This window comes from Biomphalaria glabrata, chromosome 5 (genome assembly GCF_947242115.1).
Source record: "Biomphalaria glabrata chromosome 5, xgBioGlab47.1, whole genome shotgun sequence".
NCBI classification, from domain to species: Eukaryota; Metazoa; Mollusca; class Gastropoda; family Planorbidae; genus Biomphalaria; species Biomphalaria glabrata.
Window position 1 is genome coordinate 13877603 of NC_074715.1, and position 25064 is coordinate 13902666.

A 25064-nucleotide genomic window follows, 5' to 3' on the forward strand; every position below is an offset into this window, starting at 1 on the left:
TTGCAGTAGGTATTCCAAACATTCACAATGAAAGACACGAGACATCATTTAAACAGAAAACAGGGAAGCCAAAGAATCATATTTGAGTTTTGTTATTTCTAAAGATGTGCACATTGTGAAAAATGAAAGTAGCTGAAAATGAAATGATGTATATACAGTATGCTACAGTGTTAGCCCCAGGACTTCAGCAGCCAGCAGACCAACAACTAGGCATGACATTGAATAAAAACCATTCATAAAGCCAATTCAAAGTTTGTAACATCAACATGCCTTAACAGAACATCAGCTAACATTATATCTAGGTTTTTTTTTAAATGATTGGGAAAAAAAAAAAAGGGAGGGGGGGGGGGGTTTGAGGGGCACAATCATTTTGGAATAAAAATGAAATGCAATGGATGAAATGAATTCAACTAAAATGTTTCTGAACATGTACAGGAGAAACCAGAAGAATACAAATAATCTGGAAACAATTTAAATAACAGCGGTAAGAGAAACAATAATGATGATGAATCGGCTCTGCGAGGGAAAAAAAAGGTCTGAATAAACCTATGTCTCAACGTTGAAACTAATAATTGTGTACTATTGAAATTTAATAGGTAGACCAAATTCAAGCAATAGCCATCATTGAATACATTTTTTGTTTGTTTGACAATCTTTTTCTCATTGCATAGAACATCTACACAAATTACCACCCTCAAAAATTTTTTAAAAACTATAAACTAACCCTTTATAGAAAAAATACCAGTACTACCATTTAAAAAAAAAAAAAAAAGAGCCATATGTATTAATCTGACAACCAGGCACTTCATGTACACATTACAGAATCAACTAACTATAGACATATATGTATTGAATTCTGTATGTATATAATTCTATGTATATATATATATATACACACAAAACTATGCACCCAGTTGACTCACTGACAGCTGGAAAGGTAGCATGTTCAATAGAAGGGAGAATGAAACATAAAATCTATTTACAATCAAGACACCCCCAAGTAGGTCAATATAAGCCTAAAACATCTGGAACTCATACAGCCTCACACTAAATACACACACACACACACACAACAAATCTAGTCAACAATTTCATTTCATTATGCTAAATACACAATTTGGCAAATAAAGTGTTTTTGTTTTGTTTTTTTTTGTTGTTTTTTTTCTTTTAAAACAAAGTGAAAGGAAGATGAACTATCACAAATCACATGACATTAGAGAAAAACAAAACTGTTTCTATTTTCATCCATGTCATAAATGTGTATACAATAAACATTTGAATGCACAAATGTAGAGTATATATATATATATATTATAAAAACCAAACCTGTTAAATAAACATTACTATGTACGTAAATAATGAACAATTATGTACACCAATTGTATGAAAATAGAAATTTCTTGTATGTGCACTTAAATAAACAAAACAAACAAAAAAAAAAAAAAAAAAACATAGATTTAAAAAAAAAAACTGTCCAACAGCTATAATATAACAATTAGCAGTTCCAATCCAGATGGCTGTGTTGATCCTAGAAGCTATTTTAGTATGCCACTACAAAATTAGGAGTGACTTTCCATCTTGTTAAGTAATGACATATACAGACTGTCAGGAAAATACATAGTTCTCCCACTAGTAAACAAGAACTGCTACCTCATTATCAAGCTCACTGGATTAATTACCAATGTGAGTCTACATCTTTTTAGAAAGATAAACTTCATTTACAAGTCCACATCTAGGTAACGAAATCTCTCAGAAAATGACTATTCACTGCCAGCGATAAAGGGAAACACTCCATACAGAATATGTACAGAATAATCCCTTTAAAAAAAAAAAAACTGTTAACACTTCTGCAGTAGATTCAAATGTATGTATTATCTTACATATACATAAAATATAGAAATGGATATAATAGTTCATACTCTGTATGTATGTATGTTATTGAATACTAACATCACAGAAATCAGTCCATGAAGCACCAACATATGACTGTACACTGGTGACCCACACAGCATAACATGCCGGTCATTTCAAACACATCAGCACAGAAAAAGCGGAGAACAAAAATTTTCCTTTCAAAGCCAACATATGAGAGTCACATAGGTAAAAGGTGGGCTCATTCGGCTTACAAACTTTTCTGTGAAATGTAGAGCAAGGATCATTATTTATGTAATCACTAAACGCACACACAAAAAGTCATTAAGAAGAAACAAATTTCCATTAAAACCCTGAAAAGTTGAAATTAAAACTTATTTTTGTTAATCCAATAATATTTTCATTGTTTACTTTTTCATGTGGGGATGTATCCAATAAAATTAAAATTTAGAACCCACTGAGTCTACTCAATTATTGTGAGATTAGATAGCTTAATGCACATGTTTTAACTGGTTTGAGAAATGGAGCCTTTCTTGACTGTGCCCTGGGTGCTTATTGCTTCAGAATATAGAGAATATCCTACAATTTGGTGTTGTCATGTAGTTCAGTTATGGCTCTTAAGTCAGTGTGCTATCTGTGCTGTTGAACTTTGCGCCGTTTGTTTGCACTTTGATCTTGTGGATTATCTACAAAAAAGAATAGAAATGGATTATCTAGAATGAGTAGAGAATTGATCATGAGTCAAATTATTTTTTTAATGGTAAATGTAAGTTATCTTATACTTAACACATAATTATGCCATATATGATGGAATCATGCAAAACGTCACACTGCACAGTCAATGCTTTCATCAATGCATAATTAAGTTCTCTAACATATGTCTGGAAATAATTTGAGGTTTTTTTTTTTTTAAATAAGTATAGAAAAGATCAACAAAGCACCATAACTCATTCTGTCTTCACAAAATCAATGTCAGGTAATGTGAATGCCAAAGTCAACTACTAAGTCATAAAAAATATGCAGATGATTACCTTTTGCTCTAACTGAGCGTGTGGGACGTTTAGCACTACCCCCTTCTAGGCCAACATCACCTTTACCCGATGGTGCTAGCTGAGTGGACTCAAGGTGATTGGAGTCATTAGTAGTAGTGCCATCTTGTGACCCAGGTTCAGCATTCTGTTCAGCTGGTTTATTTTTACTTCGGGTGCGTCCACTCAAAATAGGAGTGTCAAAATAGGCTGAAGAAATAATGAGCACTACCAATTTAATGCATTCCAAAATTAAGTCGAAGGTCTGTTTTTCAGTACAAGATTAAGAAAAAAAATGTTAAATAAGAAATGACAGTGCTAGTGAGGTCTAAGTGATAGAACCCTTGACTAACAACCTGCTAATGGGATTCTGGTGGACATAACTCAGATAATGATAATGTTCATGGGCCGCCCAAATATAACCAGTAATTTTTATCTGCTAGGTAAAGTAAAGCCTATTAGTTGTACAAAGTGCAATGTCTTTAAAAATGGTTCACACTGTATGGCTAATTTGAACTTCTTGTGTGTTAATATGGTTGCCCAACAAATTAGCACTGACAAAATAGCGCAGACTGTATGTATGATATATAATATGTATATTACACATGTGAGCTATAATTTAGTAAAGAGGTCAAGATCTAAAATCTAGATAATCCTTTAGCAGCTCTCTTTGATCAATCTGGGCATCTCATTGCCACAACATTCGCAAACTTAGTGGTGAAGGTATCAGACAAGCTGGCTGGTAATCAGATTCCTTGTCTTGACAAAAGGTTAAAGTCAATCTCAGGCTGTAAAGGACCAACCAAGTCAAGTGTATGGAAGAGTCTGCCATGAAAAAACTATGTGTTAGTAGCTGTCTATCAATATGACCACCCTAATACAAACTGAGTACAGGAGTATCAGTACAGAGAGGACAACATTGTTTGATACAATGCTAAAGAATGACGCAATGCTGCAAGCAAGACAAAAAAGTAAGACCAACTTAACAGAAGTCTAGCATTATGAGGATTCTACAGGGCACTGCAGCGCATATGTTGTCTCTAAATCCAGCTACAAGTAAGTATGCTTACATGTTTTTATTGCATTTTACTTATAGGAATAGGAATAAATTTTACTTATAGGAATAGGAATAAATTTTACTTATAGGAATAGGAATACATTTTAATCTATTGTGTTTGCTTATTTATATTTTACATATGAGTGTACTGGTGACAAATAGGTATTGGTTCACTAAAATGTCTATAACTCAAAAACTTCTTATTTAAATGTCACAATTTTCTTTTCATTGCACTTAGAAATGGTTTTTGTATAAATTGTGATATTTTGAGCTTAAAAGGTGCATAGTGGAATTTTAAAATTGTAGAAAATGTGTGAAATAGTGCACAAAATGGTATCTTTTGATGTAACATGGAACACCTGGCTTAGGTTGAAGTAATATTCTACTAAAAGCAAGGATTATTGAACAGACGTTTTTGTTGAAATAGGTTAACAATATAATGTTATTGCATTATCTATATCTTTTTATTTTATATTTACTTTGGTATAACTTAGATGTTGTCGTAAAAAATGTGTCACAGATGCATCACATGGTGTCCCACTAAATTTGAAATTTTAAGCCATTATCAATTGTAAACAAAGTAAAGGATTCTGCTCCAAATTGTGTGTTCTGTTACTAAAAGCATCAATGATTTATTTACACAGATCATGTGTGGTGCCCTAATGGTTCAACAAACTAAGGAATAGTGGAGGTAAGGGGAGGTCTAAAAACTAATTAATTCTCAATGTTACCAGAAAATGTTCACTTACTCTGGTCTATAGACTTCTCAGGAACATAGGCATAAAACTGTCTTTTAATGCGATGATTTTTTCTATGGCCTTCATCGCCCCCTTGGACTGCTTGTTTGTCAATGAGATCTTTGTTACCTGATTTAGCTTTCTCATCTAGAGAGGAAATTCGCTGATTACGAGCTTCTTTCTGGTCCTCAATATCAGTAGACTTGTTTTCTTTGTGCAAGCTATCCTTCAGCTCACTGCTGTCATCCACCGATCCATCAAACTTATCACCACTGTCAAACATACTGTCTTTAGATATATCTTTAATGGCTGTATCTTTATTGTCAATGGAAGGTAAATGTTTCACTTCCTTTAAAGAGTTTGTTTCACCATCAGACAATGAAGTCCTATGAGGTCTAGGTTGTCGAACAGAGTCCTTCTCCTCTCCAGAATTGTGAGTGGTGATTTTTGTAACTTTGTTATGAAAATCCCCATTACCAAAGTTGCTAGATTTCGAATATGTCCTCAAAGAACTCACTTCCCTGAAAGGCTTACTTACATAAGTGTCCATTTTAGAGTTGGCAGCTGGGCTGGATTTTACAGTAGGCTTGTTAGTTGGCTGAACATTGCAGGCTTGTTTTACAGGAGTAGTTTCACTTGAGGACAGGTCACTTTCAGCATCCCGAGAGTCCCCCTCACTGTGAGTGGACTTTCTTTTCCTGGTGACCCTTTTCATGGAAGACTCAGCACTGCTATTATCTGCAATATGTGGAGGTTCACCAGGACTAGAAACAAAGTTTACAATGTCACCATGTTTAGTAGATTCTTCACAAATAAATGGCTCAGAAGCACTCTCAGCAACAATAGAGACTGCCAAAGCTTCTACAGATGAACTGTCAACATCTTTTTCTTCATCAATATTTTCATTTGGCACTGCCATGTTTTCATCTAATGTTAATGTTACCTTGCTTGGTAAAGGTTTGGGCATTGTGGACAAAGTTGTTCCTAGGGTTGATGCTATTTTTTCCAGTATTGGCTCTTTCACTAGAGGAAGGGAAGGTAGAAGTTTGCTAGATGAGCTCACAGTACCTGCTGCAACTGAAGCTATTGTCTCAGACACACTATCTAAACTGTTGAGACTTTCAGCACGAGTTACAAGAGGTAAAGAGGTTTGCAAAGAGTTATCCTCAGATTCTGTTTTCAGTTTTAATGAGTTCTGAACCAGCTCCTGATCTATTATTACAGAGCCTCTATTTTTGACTTCATTAGCAGTTAGCACACTATTTCTAAGAATATTGTCAGGTTTCTTACATTCAGACTTATCAGCTTGGCTTAAACCAGATTTGGGTGTGAGTGTTTCAGAATCAATAAGTGAGACTTCTGTTACCTCAGGTTCAGGCGACTTATGCATAGTCTGTGACAACCATTCTGTTGCAGTCTCTGAGGATAGTGTAGGAGCAGATGCCAGTTCATGAGTAAGTAAATCACTTTGCATGTTTTCAAACAGATTTCTATTCAACTGGTAGCCCGATTTAGAAAGTAATGGCGGAGGATGGCTAGGTAAAGAGACTCGAGTTAACTTGGGAGGGGTTGGAGAATCAGACTTTCTTGACAATAGTGTCTGAGATGATACTACAGTTGTTTCCGCTTTTCCAGCCAAAGTAGATGAAGTGGGAATAGGATACAAGGTTGGCAGCTGCCCAGGGGAGCATGCCTTGTATGTTGTGACTGTAGTGCTTGACGACCCAGTGAAGTAAGGCACACCTAGTGCTGAAACTGTAGTGGAAACAGCCACAGTGGTTGTAGTGCTGCCTAGGGCTGAGATCTCTGAGAGTGTGCTGAGATTAGGGTGGTGACTAGAAATGCTGGGTAAGGTGACGGCCAAGTCCTGCTGTCCTTGGTGCAGAACTGGCATCACAGGAGATGACACACTGGAATGACGACTGTAAGCTACAGAGATATCTACATTGTTGCGGTCATGACTGGAATGAGCATTGTCTTTAGCTGCAATGGCGGGAGACTGCAGGGCTAGTTTTGTTGGGCCTACATTGCCCCCCGTCTCATGATAAACTCTGTTTGCTTGAGGCAAACTCTGCTCCTGGCTAATAATAGATGTAAAATGTCTTGATTCCTGAGAATTATTAGGGATTTCAAATTTTGTCTTTGGAAAAAAATTGAAACTGCTGCTCTGAGCTAAGTTATTTTGATCTGTTATTTCTGGGAGCAGATGAGGGCTGTTTTCTCTATATTTAAAAGGAGGGTAACTTTGGGATAACATTTTACTGCCTACTGACTTTGCATCAAAGACAATTTTAGTGGGAGAAAGTGGATTGTTCAACAAGCTGGTATCCTTTAATGAGAGGTCTGCTGTTAAGACAGGAATCGGAGGCTTACAACCAAGAAGAGTGTCGCCGGTACTGGCTGAACTGTATGGCAGACTGGACAAACCAGCAAGGTCTAGTCCTCCAGACAAAAGTGAGTATTTGTCATTAGGAACAAGTTTGGGCATGCTAGCCCCAGGCGAGCGTGTGCCACTCTGAAAGGAGACCCTGCTATTAGAACCATTGGCGCTAGATGCGGCCCTTGATGAGTTTCCACTAGCAGGAGATTTGCAAGCCCTCACACTTGGTATCACAGCTGATGACTCTGATGCAGGTAATGGCTTAACCAACCTCTGAACAGATTCAGTCAGGCGACGAGGCAATGGTAACCCAGGGGCATAGATGTGGTTCAACATATTCACATTCACTGGTGAAGATCTCTTAGAATAAATGGAAGTTATATTGCTTCCTACTTTGCCTTCCAGCCCTACACTGCCATTGCCTAAAGTTTTCCCATTCACCAACTCCTCCATATCAAAGATGAGGTGATCAACTTTCTCTTCCAAGTTAACAGTCCTTGAGAATGAATCTTGTGCATCTTCTTTGTCTACAGTGACATTTTTAACACCCAAATCAGACACAGATTTAGTTGATTCTGCATACTGATGCACTTTACTGATTTTTTCTAAAACCTCTGCTTGGAGTTTCATATGTTCAGCAGGATTATCTGATAACAAGACAAAATTAAAATATTAAAAGTAAACGTAATTTGTACATAATATATTTTTATTTCAGTATTATGAAAAATGCAAATGTGTGTTACAAATTTTAGTTGAAACTTCATTAATTGCAAGATTACCTTTCTTAAGACTTTGTTTTTGCATGCTTCTAATCTTCTTCTGCTGCAACTCAGTGGCTGCTGCAAATATTGTTTCCAAGTTGATGTCAGAAAGTGGGCCATTGAGTTTTGGACCGGTAACCTAAGGATAAAGAAATTAATGTTAGTTAAGCTTGTTGTAACTTATGGTAAAAACATAACTGATAGACAAAAGAAAACTATTTTCAAACTTGTATATTATATTTTCTCTCTCTTTTAAAGAATAACCTGGTCATCAGTATCTTTATATACAAAACTGTCAGAACACAAGACAAATTTAGCTTTTTTGTAACCTTGGAATAATAGCTAATGTCTGATAAATTTTTTAATTACTCAAGTTTGTACACAAACATATGAAAAAATATTTTTAAAAAGATTATAATAAGAGTTTTTGTTTTCACATAATCTCATGTTTGGTGAACGATGTAGTTAAAAAAGTGGATTTCAATATTTTCAGTACAAATATCAGAAGTTTAGAACTACAAACTAACAATAATAGCCACTTTCCTATTTCTCCCCATTTACATTAAAAACATGACTGCCTGAGGTCACTCACAACCAAAGCCTGATGCAGGATATTTTCTGTAAACCCTTAGCAGTTACACCAGAAAATACATAAACAAGTCATATATATTTTAAAAACATCATTATTTTGACAAATAATAGACAAAAAAGTAGATGTATCAAAAACTTAGCAAGCTGCAAAGTATCATGATCAGATTCTCAATAACTTTTCTAGTTTTCAAAATCTAAATACAATGTGACATATGCAGGGATAGAAAGATCACACAAAACTAAAAGCAGCTTTCTCCTAGTGAAAATCTGAGGATGATTAAGCCATGAGCCAAAACAGAATCTTTTCAACCTTAAATCACAATTAAAAAATAAATGCATGTGTACATCTGATTCAAGGTTTTGAAAGACCATAACAATAAATTTGATTTTAACTTAAACATTTGGAACTACTCATAAATCAAAAGTTTTGAAGTCTAAAGTATGAATTCTCATAATTATTGTGGTCTCCCTCAATGCATTAAGTTTCACCAATTCTACTGATTGCTAAATAAACTCAGTTAGTACTCACTTAGTAAATAATAATCTCATCAAAACTAATTTTTTTGCCTTATCTTAGTCTATTATATCCCATAATTAGTGGATGGTTGGAGATGCAGAAGACGTATCCAGATGCAGTCTTTTATGCATCATGCCACTAGACTATCTGATGAAGCTGGCCTCTCCACCAACCAACAAAACATTCAACGCTTTCATCCCCTTCCCCCTTGGTGTCGCCCAATGACCCCAGACATACATACGCTTGAAATTAGTAGACCCTAATGCCATTAAACAAAGTCGTTCATCTAACGACCTTCAAATCCTAGCTCTGGAGACCATTAATACCTTCAAGCCCAGTGCTATTTTTGCATACACTGATGGGTCGGCATCAATAGATTCTGGAAGAGCAGGCTATGGAGCCTACATCGACTTTCTTGGCTCTTACACAGTCAAAATCTTTGGACCATGTGGTAGTGTTTGCAGTTTTGATGCGGAGACCATGGCAGTCTGTGAAGCCTTTAAAGTCATTGACTCTCAACTCGGCGAGGGACATTTGAGGGCAACACAGATTGTTGTGGTCACTGACTCAAAATCTGTACTACAGGCTTTGCAAAGCCCTGGACCATGGCCCCCCAATATCAACACTATCATCATGGCTTCACATAACATTAAACAACGCTATGGCACCCCTGTAATAATGCAGTGGGTACAGAGTCACATAGGTGTGACTGGCAACACAACTGCAGACTCTTTGGCCCACCAGGAAGGGCAAATTCCACCCACTGAACAGGCTGCAAGCTTTCATCAAGCCCTGGCTAGAATACAAAAACAGAAATGGAAAAGTGGTTTGAGTGCTGGGACAAGTCCCAAAAAGCCTGTGGAGTCTGGGAGTGCATGAGGCGCCCTGACAGCACTTCCCCGTGGTGGAGGCTGTCCAGGCCTGAGAAAGCTATTATAGCACAGTGCAGGACAGGCCACTGTCCTGTTGGCTCATATTTCTCGCGGCTATGGCCAAATTTTGATTCACGGTGCCCCCGCTGCGGGGAAGAAAGAGGAAACCGTGCCTCATATTCTGTTTGACTGCCCCAGACTTGCTGACCTCTGTCTCAACAGGTCTGGGAAATACAAAATTCTCAACCTGTATGGCGACATCTATGCACTACGCAAGTCAGCAGGGTTTCTGTCCAGGGCTTTTGCAAGAGCGGATTTGAGCCTCTCAAGCCCTCACTCTAATGGAGTTTGATGATGATGATTATATCCCAGGGATATATCAAATATTGTTAGCGAAGTTGAATGACAGGCCAGCAATCAGAAATTTCATTGAACATTCAACATTTAAAATGTACCTTTTCTTTTGCCTTTTGAATTCAGTTAATATTTATTTCATTTGATTTTTTTTTTTACTACAATTGTACTCACAGAAAAAGAACAATTTTAAAAAACCTATTCTATCTTACATCTAGTTATCTCTAGAATCAGTAGAAAATTCACTTGTAGAAACTGCAACCAAATTTTTTGTGTGCTCAAATGCCGTTAGAGTAAATTTTGATATTTTGGTTTCAATTATGTTACTAAAAAGTTCAACTGCACTTTAAGAAGCTTAAATTTTCTTTTTTAATTATGTTTATTAAACTGAAATAAATGTTAGCCTGTAATAGACAATATTTTAGTTCAAATTACTCAATTACAAATATTCTTTTTTTTTGTTTCCCATCTATGTAATTTATCCTGAGACAGCTTTTCAAATAGTCCAAGCTTTGCAAAGCTAAATAATAACCATACATTCATATTTTCAAGACTTGTTAATTTTTTGGAAATTCTAACATTGCATTTGTGTAGTATACAGAGGTAGAATGTCTCAATAGGTGGCTGGCCTATAATAGGATTGTGAGCTGCTTTGTCATTGGATGTTAGAGATGAACATCAAAACTTAAAATATGATTTTGGTCTACAATAAAAAAATGATAGCTTTGAGAATTTTACTTCAATACCATTTTTGATTTTTGTGTGTTAAAGCTAATGCAGGCTTCAACTAGGAATCTGAATAATGATAAGGTTCACATATGAATACATAATTTTGAGAATGACTTTAAGGTGCCTCTAAGGCTTTGAGATCTGTTCAATTAAATTACAAAAAATAATTAATATTTCTTCAGTTCATCTCTTACAGGTTAAATAAAAAAAAAAAACAAATACAATATTTGTATTTAATTAATGTTTACATCTCAGGCCTTTCATAATGTATCTCAAATCAATAAGAGTTCTAAACAAATATATTTTAAGCATACTAAAGGATCTATTATTCATAAATTGTATTTGCTGATTAGAACTTGTGAACTGCAATTAAATCTAATCACTTTTGTGCCTAATTTTCTTCCAAAATAGAGTTTTTTCAATGAATAAAAGGGCTTAGATAACATTCTATAGCCTAACCAAATAGACATTTCAACTTCTTATAATTAGTATTTAAATTGTACATACCAGATCTCCAGAATTTTCTATCAGTAAGCCTGTAGTGCTGGGTTGGTAATTAATATTATCCAAGGGCCAGTTTGATGATGAAAGAACTTGCTGCCCATTCTGTTTATCATTAGGTTTCAATTGTCCATCTGACAAATGAGACATGTTCAAACTAGTAGTTGCTCTGGTTGGAGTGCAAGTTACTTTCATATTCAGATGACTGCTGTATTTAGAAGATAGCAATTTGGACTGAGAAATGTTTTCATTAGGATTCATCATGTAGCCCACAGTGATGCTATTCGATTGTTTGGAGTCCAGTTTACAGGTGGCAGGGTTAATTTTAGCCGATTGAGTTTTATTGTCATCCCCTTCTGCACTGGTGTGGGTAGGACGAAACTCACTGTCTCCAGGTTCAGACGGAGTATCGTCAGATCTTTCAGAAGAGCTACCCAATCCCGAATCATGGTTTTCAGCTTTGACACCAGAGTGTTCTATCAGTGCAGCAGCACCTGAATTTTCTGGAAGAGAGTCAGCAGCTAAGCCGCTATGATTTGAGTTGTCATCTCCTTCGGACGAGACTTTCTCTGGAGGGCTCTCTGTGCCACTCAAAGAGTCCATGTGCTTTTCAGGAAATGAATTGAGCAAATGAGGAGAGCTGAACTTGGTACCAAGTGTGTTACCAATGGTATCAGTACTTGCTGCCTGATTGTGGATGTTGGCCAATGAAGGACTCCTATCAGATGCATTTGAAGGAGATGAGGTCAGTCTGGGTTGATGGGAAGGAGCCGATGATTGTGGCCGCACTCTGGCTGCTTCTACTGCAGCAGGCACTGACATGGCCTGCTGAGCTGGGGTTTGAGATAAGCTTATTTGCGTTACAGGAAGAGACATAGAAGTGCTTGAGGGATAAATCACAGATCCTGAAGAGGTGGAGGATGCCACAGATGATAAAGAGTTTTCAAGAAACTCAAGATGACTTGGACTCAAACTTGGTGATGGTCCATTCACAGGAATCGATGCTGAACTTGAAGTTCTTTGAACACCTGCACTCTTAACAGAAACACTTTTATGAGATACACTGGGCGATTGATGTGTGGAAGTGGGTGCCTCTGCTGGCACTGCAGGTCCTACTATATCCTGCCGTGTAGGCAATGCATAGAAAGTTGAGGGTGTAGAATGTTTCACATCCCTCAATGGGCCATCACTAATTAAATTCCGCCGGTGGGGGGAAACAGAATTCATCCTATCATTACACACTTGAAAAGGTCCACCTGAGCGTATATATCCAGCAGTAGAATTTGAAAGAGTAACTGGGCTAGGACTTAAAGATCCAACACGGACATCCAATGTATGGGATGAACAAATAGGCACAGTAATTTTATTCAATTCATCCATTTCCTTTGCCTTCTTAGCAAGGATCTGTGTAGCAAAGTTATCACCTATAGGACCCATGTCAACACTGTCTCTTGGTTCCAGCTGTCCTGTATAAGGGTTGATTATCTTTCCTGCTGATATCTCTAAATTGAAAGGATCTAAATCTTTTGATGAATGTTCTCGCACATTGGAATCTGAATGTTTAGAACTGACATTACTAATACCTATTGCACTTCTATTACTTTCTAAATGAAATTTAGATAGGGAAAGATTATCCGTGTGACTTTCACTGAAAGGACGGTCTGGCAAAAATGAAGGTTTACTATCAGGTCGAAAGTTAGGTATAAAAGAATCTGGTATATGACATACATTCATAGCCCCACTTCTGGATTGTGCCACATCAACAGAGGAGTCTTTTAAACTAATTGAACTCTGTAAATTAACAGTATAACTATCTTCAGTAACCCTGGTAATCCGATTTAAATCCACGCCTGAATTAGAAAACACATTTGAAAAAGCAGGATTGTTATTAGCCAAGCTCTCAGTCAGTTTAGCTAATCCATCTTTTGATTTTTTTGAGCGCTTTTTCTTTTTTGATGGAGGTGCTTCAGAATCTCCAAGAGATAATGGCTTATTAGGATTACCACTGGCATTTCCAGCAGCCACCATTAGTGGATCAGTCTGCAGAAGATTCACTAGTAGAGGACTGGAAGCTGTAACTGGTTTCCCTGGTCTAGCATTATTATGAGGGTATGGAGGAGGCGGGGGCAAATCCATCATCAAGGCCGAGGTTGGAGAAGATGAAAGAGGTGGTGGCAACAGTGCATTCTGGGAATGAAAACTTGGACTGGGTGAAGCTGGAAGTCTAAGAGGCCCTGCTGGGTTCAAATTACTTATGCTAGTTGACAAAGCCATGTGACTGTTGGAATTGGTATAGCTTACTTGACTCAATGGCACATTATGACCTGCTTGCCTGTTACCTGGCTGCATAAGTTTTGTGACTGGACTCTGACCTGCAGAGGCAGGAAGGCGAGGTACAGGCGGATGAAATGCTCCCGTAGACTTGGTAAAAGAAAAACTATTCCTCAATGAAGATCCTCTTAAGCTAGGGTTTTGCACAGGCATACAAGAGATATTGTTAGGTCTAAATGAAGAACTGTGCAAAGATGGGTTCTGAAATGACGAGGAATGCTGGGAAATGCCTATCCCCAAACTGATGGCTGGTGAAGATGTTCCAACTCCTCCCATGATAGAGTCAAATAAAGAAGCATTTTGTCGTAACGCTGATCCCTGCCTAAGATAATCCACAATGTTTTTTCTAGTCAATTCATTGTTACTTGTACCAGGCGAGGTATTGAGATCAGTTGAAACAGAAAAGTCTGCATCGGATCCCAATGTTGTGGTTGACAATGCTGGCGCACGCAAAACAAACTCAGTGGGCTCATTATTGCGACCAGCTATTGTTAAAGATATCTGTGAATCCCCTTGAATTTGAACTGAAAGGACCCCCATCTGCCGCAGGGAGTCATTGCCACTGTGGGCTAACTGTCTCAATCTTGTTGCTGCATCTCTCGGAATAGTCAATGTCACTTTAACACTATTCCATGGCTCCACCTTCTTCACCTTTACTTTGTGTTTTTCTGTGGATACAAAAACAAATATAGTCATTAATTTAAAACATCACAAAAAAAAAAAAAAAAAAAAACTGCATTAAATAATATGAAGAAAGGGGACATAAAAAACATACCTGTTGATAATAACTCCTTTAACCCATGTCTAAACTTTTCTAATCTAATAAAGAGTTCAGGGTCGTGGAAGTCGCCTTCACATGTCAGCACTGCTTCCACAACATCCTCCTCCTGACCCATCGCGCCATCCATCAGACGCACACCTGATAAAACAAGATAAACATTGAACAATTTTGCAGAGCATGAAGTCTTAACCAAAAGCTTTCTAACATATTTTCTAAATGTTTCATTTTTTAAAGTATTTTAGTAATTAGTTGGTTTTAAAAGTTACAAACTGAATAATAAGACAGGGAATTGTAAAAATAATATTGATTTATTCTTTGGAATATAAGAATGATCTAAAATGACAGGTAGACTATAGGACATTGTTCAAGCACAATTAAACAATTACAAATGCACATTAATAGACAAATGCTCTGATATATCTGATAGACAGCTAAATTAAAGTGTTTAAAACCATGCATTTTCAAGCTGCATAAATAAGAATAAAAACTAAGCCTAATTCAATTTTAGGATTTCTTAATATGAAATTATTACCAATAAAACAATAACATAACAAGTCATAAAATCCCTATAACAAATATGCATGTATGCCCTCATTTTAGTTAAAATTTTCTGTAATATGTGAAAACATATTTGAACTTTTTTTTTTTTGCATTCAGGTGAAATAAATTGTATTTTTATATTTAGTTAAAGTGATGAATATAAAATAGAGTTTTGGATTTTAATAGAATGGCGGCAATATAACAATAAATGTTTGACATTGTTTTATTCACTGAAACAAACTATTTTGTAAATAAGTAAGAATTGTTTTTTAACCTTGTTATATTAAACGCCCCTTTCCCCTTTTTACAAGGTGACATTTTACACTTGGTACCTGACACAGTTTCAAATTAATATCTTTCCTGACATGAGGATATGATTTAATGATGCTGTTTTCATTAAAATGACTTTAAATTGATATTATATTATATAAAATGAGTAGCATTTGATCAATCTAGAAATGTAGTTTCAGTAATGTCATTTTTACTTGTGAAATGGAATGACTGGGATAACTTCTATAGTTCTATAGACATGAAAGTTAAAAGCTAAGAAAAAAAATTAAAAAGGCGAACAATTAATCTCTGGCCAATGCAGCATCCCATCCACAGAGAGGAGGCATAGCAAATCAGGTATGTGATTAGTACAAAAGTGAGCTAAAGGTGTGTGTGTGTGTTGGGGAGGGTTAGTAGTTAATGTACCAAGCTTGGAAAAGTGAAATAGCACATACATGGTTTTTATGATCTCCTATGTTAAAACAAAATGTTAGCTTTGTTTTACAGCCTCAAAAGCATGGCACAGATAGTAGAAATATACACATGAGAATAAAATGATCTGGTCATGAAAGAAAAAGGAGAGCTCAGGATATTATTTAAATTATTTCCCCCCCCCTTTTTTTTTTATTTTGAAATAGTTTCATTTGAATTGCTCTAAACAGATTCTTCATTACATCAAGTGTTGTTGTTTTTTAAATGAGATCATTAAAAAGCACTACTGGAATTTTTCAACATAGTTTGTGACATCTAATATAAAAAAAACCTAAAACCTCAAAGATTTCTAGAAATTGTCCATTGTTTTGTATTTTAATTTGAGAATGCAACTCAGATATTGATAAAATAAAATTATGTGTAATAACAAAACAATTAATTTGTAATGTAAGAGATCAAATAGGAAGGAAGCTTTTGAAGATATTCTCATTTTCACTTAATCAAAAGTTTTTGCTTTGTTTCCTCTACTACCTAATTAACAACTAGCTAGCCAATTCAGCCAATGTATGCTTACTAGTACTGATTAAGTTTGTTCTATGGTTGAATTAAGTTATAAATAAAAAGGAAAAGAGAAATGTGAAGAGAATCAGCTTGAGCTTAGGGTTACAACCTTTTTCAGCTTACAATGTTAGAAATGTTTTTATATTGCTATCTGTTCAGCCTATAATTATCCAAAATATTTAGTTATCAGTATGTCTATGATGTAAACAAAGACAGACTATCTGTTTGATACCATTTGTAGCCTTTTTCTGTTAAATGGCAACAGACATCTATTTACTCACATTTTAAATATAATCAATATAGAACTTGATTATACTTATAGGCTATTCTTAGTATTATTAGCTTTTTAAACAGTCTGTATTTTAGACTAATTATATCTACAATCTACATCTTTACTACTAATAGTACTAATACTAGATCTAGACCTATAGTAATAGCTTTTGATTTGGTAAGTTCTTTTTTTTTTCAACTCACCCTTTGCTTCTGCATGCTAAATAGATCTATATTCAACTTTACTGCAAGTAGTGCAAGCTTTTAAGTAGAATTTAGTAGATTAAATCTAGATCTAGATTAGTGATAGTGACAAGTCTAAATTCTAGATCTATCATTATCATCTATATTTTCTACATTGCACTCTTGTAATACTAAATTTAAAATCTTTAAAATATAATGAATACTAGACCCGATATATTTCTTAGTTTCTACTTCTAGCTTAGTTTATAATGGGGGGGGGGAAAAACATAAAATGATAAAATATTACCTCAGTAATTTGTTTGCAAATGTAAGACTTTAACTCAATAACTGGGTCAAACCAGATGTCCTAAACATAGACTCTATTTGTTCGTTTGATTTTTTTGACCACCGATACCATAAAATTTCGAAATTCAATTTTTTTAAATGACATGATGAAAAAAAATTAGCGTTAGATTATTGTAGCGTAAGCAGATGTAAGATTGAGTAAAGAATTTTCATATAAAATTATCAGCGGGTCGGCCTTGCTGGCAATTTTTTTTCTTGCAGTCATGGCCGGAAAAGGCTCACTCAGGTACAACATCAAGAAGGTTTATTTTTTAAACGTTTGAGATTTATCAAAAAGCAAATATATTAGAGATAAAGAATAAAATTCGGTGAATGTCCTACTATATCTTTTACCTATTTAGGTGTCCCGAAATTATTATAAATTTCCATGTATCACAAACGCCATGGAACAATAACAACTGCCGCCATTTGCAATGATTCCAAAACGCATGCGCAATAGTCGACAGAATTCTGGGAGGGAGTGAGGCCTGAGTGAGAGAGTAATGAGGACACGCGATAAAAAAAATAGACATGACACTATTTCAGCTTTCTTTCTGACCATAAACCTTTGTTTAATACATTATATTAATAAGATACTAAAACAAATATGTTTTAATTTTTCATTTATTTTTAAAGACTAATATAAGTCTGTATTAAGGAGCTTCTACGAAGAAAAAATATACAGCTAGACTATAACTATATAGACTTCATATAGTTGCCTAGGCGAAGCTTCATCATCTTATTTTTGGGTTATACGTTTTAAAAAAGGGTTAGCCTGCAATTCAATTAAATCTATTTATTCTCATTACTGTTACGAAGATTTAATTAAAGCTCATGCTGTAGATTTAAGCCGAACACTACTTTTGGATGTTATGGTGGATTTTTTATTTTAACTTGTTTTATAAATAATTTATGATACTTCGTAGTCTAATGCATGTAAGTGAATAATAAATCAAGTAATACAGAAACTTAAGTTTGTTTTTGTTCAAATATTAAGTAATATTAAAGCCGCATTATATATCGACTTTATGTTTACGTTAGTCTTGAGAGGGTGCAAGGTGAATTACGCAAAAAGTTTTCATTTATTTTTCCACCACCAGGTGGCGTCTTCAAACGAGGTCAGAACAAACGTAATCAGAGGTTACCCTCTATGAGATCGATCTTACTTCGCGGAAAATCGACCCAATTTTAACAAACATTACGCCCATATTAGATCAAGATCTATATAGATCTAGATTCTATGTCCAGACTCGTTCTAAATCAGAATGGAAAGTAGAACTACACCTAATATAAATAGCAGCTTACGGGTAGGCTTCGGCATAGCCTACCACTGGCATTATACAAGCTCTAACACTGACTGCGAAAATGAGCGGACGCCCAAAGAGAAAGGCAGTTTCAAATACAGAATTGAAAGCAAAAAAATTAAAAGGTGAAACAGAATTGGGTAACGGACTTCGATGGACCAATGTTGATCAAAGCGGTGATCAATGCCAAATGATAGCTTTAACATCGGATACACTTGATGGCAAATCTAAAGTCGTTGGCTTCGACGTGGATTTTACTGTTATCAAGACTGCCAGCGGCCGCAAGTTTGCAACAGGTTTTTTTTTGTTTTGTTTTGTTTCATTTTGATTAACGCTACGAATCTAGATTAACATATGATAGATGATCTATATATTCTATGTCTAGATACTATCGTTTATAGTATAAGAAGAACATATGATGTGATAGGACTGCTCGAGGAATTAAAAAAAAAGAGTTGAGACTGAAATGAATGGAAGACAAGGTGTCCTAGAAAAAGTAGATCATCCCACTTCTGACACCATGTATTAATCTTGTACATACTATAAGAAAGACTTAATAGCTAGATCTATTAATAATTAACTTTATTATCTTGACATTCAATTTCATTTCATTAACAATTAACTTTTATTATCTTGACATTCAATTTCATTTAGTCTATTATAGATATGCTGTCTCATTCCGCACTCTGCTGTTCACTGACCCCTCGTTACACTACCTTACACAATTTATTAGTTGTTCACTCAATCAAGTACCAACAATACACAGTCACACACAATACACTACTAGTCACTCAAAACAATAACACACTTACTATCACACCCATTTTTTTTCTTGTCATTATTGGGAGTAAAAAAGACAACGATTGATTGATTTGTATCAGAATCTCCTTCATAAATGAAGATTGTTACATCCAAGCCCAAAGCTCAGATAGGGTTTGACTTCTGGACCATCAGGATGACAGCCTGAAACGCTAACCATGTTACCAGTTATCCACATAATTAGACAACAATAATGGAGCATTGATTTTTTTTCATCATTCATTGGCCTTCTTCAGTCGTAGAACGACTATGGTTCATCTCGCACACTTCCTCTTGTGGCTATGGAGCCCTATTTTGGAGAGACACTCTCGTCCACAAATATCACAGGTTAAGGTGGCTTTTGCTTCGGTGGTAGAGGATCTGGCCATTTTTCGCATTGTCCGTTTTTCTTCCAGGGCTGAGGCCCATGTTCTTTCGCTATCCATAGCATTGATTATATAGATGAATATTGACCTGTATAATAAATAAAGAGAGAAAAAAATAGTCTTAACTTGTGATGAGATGATTTGATGCACTTTGCTGTTGCATACTGTTATATTCTCTCTGAGTTTCACTTGTTCTAGAATGATCTGCAATATATGAGTACATTTGTCATTTAAAAGGTATGCTACTTAGCATTGTGCTGGTAAAAAGGGGAGAAAAACTCATAACAATAATATTTCAAAAAAAGCCTTTTTTTCCAGTTAGTTAAGTCCAATTTGGCACTATAAGCCAGTCGGTATATCTCTTTTTAAAGCCATCCGTCTCTTTAATATGGTTTAAAAAGTACACTAAATGGTAAATTTAATCCATCATCCTACAAATGTATTTCATAATCTTTTTTTTTTAACCAACCCAAATGACCAGTAATGATGTCTAACATAAGATTAATTCATCTCCTTGTTTTAGTCAATTCATTGTCTTTAAATCTCATTCAATTTAGGTGCTAAAGATTGGGTCTTTTGGGACACTACTGTACCAGAAAAGCTCAGGAGTTTGAACAAAGATGATTACAGGATAGTGTTTTTCACAAATCAAGCAGGCATTGAAAAAAAAAAGCTGACACCTGAAAGCTTCAAAGACAAAATGGAAGATATAATTAAACAACTTGGCATTCCAGTTCTGGTGAGTTCAGACTCCATTTTCATAGAATATATTCAGTCCTAAAGGATCCTTCTTTCTGTAATTTGATTTATTGTGTTCACTGCAGGTATTTGCAAGCACAGGAAGCAATCAGTACAGAAAGCCAAACACAGCCATGTGGGATTACTTTGTTAAAAACTGTAATAATGGTGTAAAGGTAAACTGAATTAGATTGAGAATAATTGTTTTGTAGTGAAGTAAAAAGTAACTTGAATCATCCATTTCTATTATTTAAAACGTTCCATTAACGATTTGAATTTCTAAAAATGTTCTTAATAACCAATTATAATTAAGCTGCATAACATTCAGGAAAATTTTGTTGTGTGAAACACATTTTTAACAAATTGTCTATTAAGTTGTTTTTTTTTTTTATGTTTAGGTGGATAAGGCAAAGTGCACATATGTCGGGGATGCAGCTGGGCGGAGCAAAGGATGGGCCAAGGATAAACCAAAAGATTTTTCATGCAGTGACAGGATGTTTGCTGCTAATATCGGAATAAGTATGTAATTTCTTCATCTTTTTTTGGTAGCTTCCTGTGATGGCACTGAATACAAATAGTTTCATTAATTGTGTCACTGAGTGTTTGTGGCTAGCTTAAAAAGGGAAAGACATGGTGAGAGGTGACCACAACTAGCCTTAGTTCTGGCACACATCCTACTATTCATGGGCATTTTTTAAGGGCAAAGGAGCACAACCCAGGCCTCTGTAAAGATAAAGGGGTGATCAAAGGAATGGCAACGTCACAAAGTGATACCTTTTTTGAAACAGAAACTGCCATCTATGAAACCTAAATGTCTGCTAGACCATGGGTGCTACTCTCTTTGGAAGTGTGGTTCAGCTGTATACTTCTTTGTCTGCTGGGAAGTTCAGCTTTATATTTCTTTAAAGATCACAGAATCCTATCTTGACTCATTTCCACTCACTTTCAAAGTATTAGGTAAATGACTAGCAACCTGGGTGTAATGTCTCGAATGTGTAAGGCAGACAAGTAAATATTAAGTGAGGAGAGGGACAGGGGAACAAAAATGTTAATCAATAAAGTTGATAAAACCTATTACCTTATTTCTTTTTAACACTTGCAACAGTTATGTCCCCTGATATGCCATAACCTACAATTTGTTGGACACGTTTTTCTTTTCTAGCCAAACCTAACTATTGTTATTAAAGGTGAAACATACACGAATATTACAATGCTACAATTAAGATAAATTTTTTAATTGTATATATTTGGTAATCATATATTTAGAAACATTTTATTTCTAAATTTACTCCTTTATATTTTTTTATGAAATATATTTAGCTTCAAATGAGTTTGGCGTCTTGCTTTAAAGTTGAAGATATTATTTTTTGAATCATAACAGGATTTTCAACTCCTGATGAATTTTTCCTAAATGAAGCTCCAGTACCATTTCATTGGGGATCATTAGATTCTAAAAAATTTCTGTCATCTCATCCACCTGTGCCAGCAGGAGCTGACAAAAGTTCTTTTGCTAGTAAGGTAAAGACCACCTGTGTTATGACAGATTCCTTTCTGCTTTGATACTCAGAACTAGATTGCATTCAATTGTTGATCATTTTTTTTTAAAAGTCACTTCTCTTAAAGCACTGACTGAGTAAAAAATTTTGTAAAGGTCCAAGAACTTGTGTTAATGGTTGGTCAGCCAGCTTCTGGAAAGAGCACTTTCAGGCGTCGCCACTTGGAACCCTCAGGTTATGTTGCAGTCAACAGAGACACTATGGGAACTATGGAGAAATGTATCAAGGTATGTTCTTGCATGGTCACTAAATGTCATTGACAAAATTTGCTTTATTGTACTAGAGTCAGAAGTAGGGCTTGCATTTCCAGACAGGATTCCGATACTGAGTCAGAAGTAGGGCTTGCATTTCCAGACTGAAGGATTCTGATACTGAGTCAGAAGTAGGGCTTGCATTTCCAGACTGAAGGATTCTGATACTGAGTCAGAAGTAGGGCTTGCATTTCCAGACTGAATGATTTTGATACTGATTCAGAAGTTGGGCTTGCATTTCCAGACTGAATGATTCTGATACTGAGTCAGAAGTAGGGCTTGCATTTCCAGACTGAAGGATTCTGATACTGATTCAGAAGTTGGGCTTGCATTTCCAGACTGAATGATTCTGATACTGAGTCAGAAGTAGGGCTTGCATTTCCAGACTGAAGGATTCTGATACTGAGTCAGAAGTAGGGCTTGCATTTCCAGACTGAAGGATTCTGATACTGAGTCAGAAGTAGGGCTTGCATTTCCAGACTGAAGGATTCTGATACTGAGTCAGAAGTAGGGCTTGCATTTCCAGACTGAAGGATTCTGATACTGAGTCAGAAGTAGGGCTTGCATTTCCAGACTGAAGGATTCTGATACTGAGTCAGAAGTAGGGCTTGCATTTCCAGACTGAATGATTCTGATATAGAGTCAAAATAAGGACTGAAGGACTTTTGTTACAACTACTGCATTTTATTCTATCTTTACTGAGTTATCCATCGTTCTTAAATCTTACAGGTGCTAAACACTTGCACAAATGTCTAAAATAAAGACTTCTGTAGTCTGCCTTATTTTATCTTTTACTAATGCCAGACAAATTAGCTTAAATGCAATTTTATACATTTACATTTTTAGGAGACAAAATAATTCATATTTTCGTTTTATTTATTTTAATTGGATACAGTGCTGAGACATTACACACTAAAGCATGCATCTCAAGTTTGAGTTATGGCAAAAAGTGAGATTTATACTTGGAGATTAGTGTACATGCCTTAGTTTCTTAACTTATAATGGATGCCTAACATTAATTGAGAAGACTAAAGATGTCTGGCTTAAACATGATCTCATCATTTAACATTAGTTCTCAATGAGAAATTTTTGTTTCATAAAATTTAACGTTAATTTTTTTTTTTTTTTTCTCTCCAGGCTGCGAAAGCAGCTCTTCAAGAGGGTAAAAGTGTTGTAGCTGACAATACTAATCCATCTGTAGACGGTAGAGCTGCTTTTATAAAATTAGCCCAAGAGAAAGGTAAACACTGGTTTGGAACTACTTAAACAGTAAAGAGTGCACTTAATTTGTTCTGCTATTATTTTTATTTAGTGTGTGTACTGTAATTGGGGGCTGTTGACTATAATAAGATCAGTTTCACTCGTAGCTCAACAGCATAGCTTTCACAATCAATTGCTTTAAACATCACTTAGTTTTATATCGACTTTTAGACACTTTAGACCATAACATCATAGGTCCTGTTGACCATAACATCATAGGTCCTGTTGACCAAAACTATTTAGTTAATTTGATCAACTTGATGAATAATGCCAAAATAAATGTTTGTTTTCTACTTTTTTTTTCCATTTTCTGTTTTAGGAATACCATGCCGATGTTTCTGGCTTCAGACTCCACTGGAACTCTCTCATCATTTAAATATGTTCAGGCAGAATCAGACAAAGGGTGCAGTTCGTAGAATCCCTGATGTGGGATTTAATATGTTTAAAAAGAACTTTCAAGAGCCACAGTTATCAGAAGGATTCTCTGACATTATTAAAGTTGATTTCAAGCCTAGATTTGACAATAAAAATGATGAGGAGCTATTCAAACAGTGGACTGATTAGATACAATGTTAAAAATAATTGGACAAAAAACAAATATGCTTCAAGCCAGCTTTATGCTATTACTGAGCTTATTGTGCAGAGTTAGCCTTACAGGTGCATAGAAAACCAAATGAGATATTTAAATAATGCACATATTTCAAGTTTGGGGAGGTTAGGCTTTGATATTAACTCAAGGTAAACACTTGCTATTGCATACTTTTTAAATGAGATTGTGTGAATCCACTGAGATTTATTAACACAATACTAATACATATACCTAAAAAAAAAAAAAAAATTCTCAATAGAAACAAGACATTCTGTTACTCAGTTGTATTTGAGAATTTTTATATTCCCTTTTAACAAGCCATGTTGTTACTTTTTTGTATTCAAATGAGTTTTATATCTTCTTTTAACAACCAATGTTGTCACCTTGAGTATTGGAATAATTTTTAACTCCCCTATAAACAAGACATGTTAATACATACCTGTATTTGTATGATTTTTATCTCCTCAAGTAAATGATCAAGTGATTTCAAATTGAACCATTGTCCTGATAGTTTTTTTTAACATAAAACATTTGCTTTATGTTCAGCCTGGTGCTGAATGTTACATTCCTTGATGGAACTTATATAAATTTAGAACTTTGTTGCACACATTTATGTTTGTTGTTTCAGTTTGTATTATAAACAGCAATTGTTTTGAGATTTTCAAGTATGTGCCAATATAATTTAATTTTTTTACTATCTAAACATTTGGAAAATGTTTAACACTTGAATAATGTTTAATTGTATGTTCCATTTCACTGCCACAATTGTATGTAGACCTAATTATTAGATCACATTGTTCACAGTCCAAAGTACTAAGAAAATCCACACTTTAAACATTCTGTTTACTTTAAACACTATATAAGAATTACTCATAGAATAGTGATTGTTAAAATATACCAATCTATCTGGGTCATGTCAGTGATATTTTTGATATCATTATTCTGCACAGTCTTGCTATTTTTTTATTTTTTTTTTACATTTCTTACCAAATTGTTTATTGATTACAGTGCCCATTACTTTGTACCAAATATATTATCTCAGAATAAAATACTGAGCAGACTGAATGACA

At 35.2% G+C, this 25064-nt stretch overlaps 2 protein-coding genes across 4 annotated transcripts; one reads left to right on the plus strand and one right to left on the minus strand.

The window, feature by feature from the left end:
- Positions 1-76: 76 nt before the first annotated feature.
- On the minus strand, positions 77-17553 carry LOC106061427 (serine-rich adhesin for platelets-like). 3 transcript variants are annotated; one of them, XM_013219593.2, is made up of 7 exons: positions 17467-17553; positions 14506-14649; positions 11406-14398; positions 7854-7974; positions 4707-7721; positions 2970-3110; positions 77-2558 (listed from the first exon to the last, which is right to left on the minus strand). In XM_013219593.2, the coding sequence occupies exons 2-7, from the start codon at positions 14636-14638 to the stop codon at positions 2503-2505; spliced, it is 6459 nt and encodes a 2152-aa protein (XP_013075047.2). In that variant the 5' UTR covers positions 14639-14649; positions 17467-17553; the 3' UTR covers positions 77-2502. The 3 variants fall into 3 exon arrangements, with proteins under 3 accessions (XP_013075047.2, XP_013075040.2, XP_013075031.2); XM_013219586.2 differs by having other exon boundaries at positions 2964-3110; XM_013219577.2 differs by having other exon boundaries at positions 2904-3110.
- Positions 17554-18275: 722 nt separating this feature from the next.
- LOC106061415 (uncharacterized protein F21D5.5-like) lies at positions 18276-25059 on the plus strand. The gene is made up of 8 exons (XM_013219559.2): positions 18276-18712; positions 20158-20339; positions 20425-20514; positions 20737-20857; positions 21720-21856; positions 21990-22121; positions 23283-23385; positions 23725-25059. The coding sequence occupies exons 1-8, from the start codon at positions 18478-18480 to the stop codon at positions 23967-23969; spliced, it is 1245 nt and encodes a 414-aa protein (XP_013075013.2). The 5' UTR covers positions 18276-18477; the 3' UTR covers positions 23970-25059.
- The last annotated feature ends 5 nt before the right edge of the window (positions 25060-25064 follow it).

Coding starts and splice junctions, on each gene's coding strand:
- LOC106061427 (XM_013219577.2), bottom strand. CDS start 14,638: ATGGATGGCGCGATGGGTCAGGAGGAGGATGTTGTGGAAGCAGTGCTG. Junction 7,722..7,853: donor AAAACAAAGTCTTAAGAAAG/GTAATCTTGCAA, acceptor TCTTGTTATCAG/ATAATCCTGCTGAACATATG. Junction 2,559..2,903: donor ACGCTCAGTTAGAGCAAAAG/GTAATCATCTGC, acceptor TCTTTTTTGTAG/ATAATCCACAAGATCAAAGT.
- LOC106061415 (XM_013219559.2), top strand. CDS start 18,478: ATGAGCGGACGCCCAAAGAGAAAGGCAGTTTCAAATACAGAATTGAAA. Junction 18,713..20,157: donor CGGCCGCAAGTTTGCAACAG/GTTTTTTTTTGT, acceptor CATTCAATTTAG/GTGCTAAAGATTGGGTCTTT. Junction 20,515..20,736: donor ACTGTAATAATGGTGTAAAG/GTAAACTGAATT, acceptor TTTTATGTTTAG/GTGGATAAGGCAAAGTGCAC.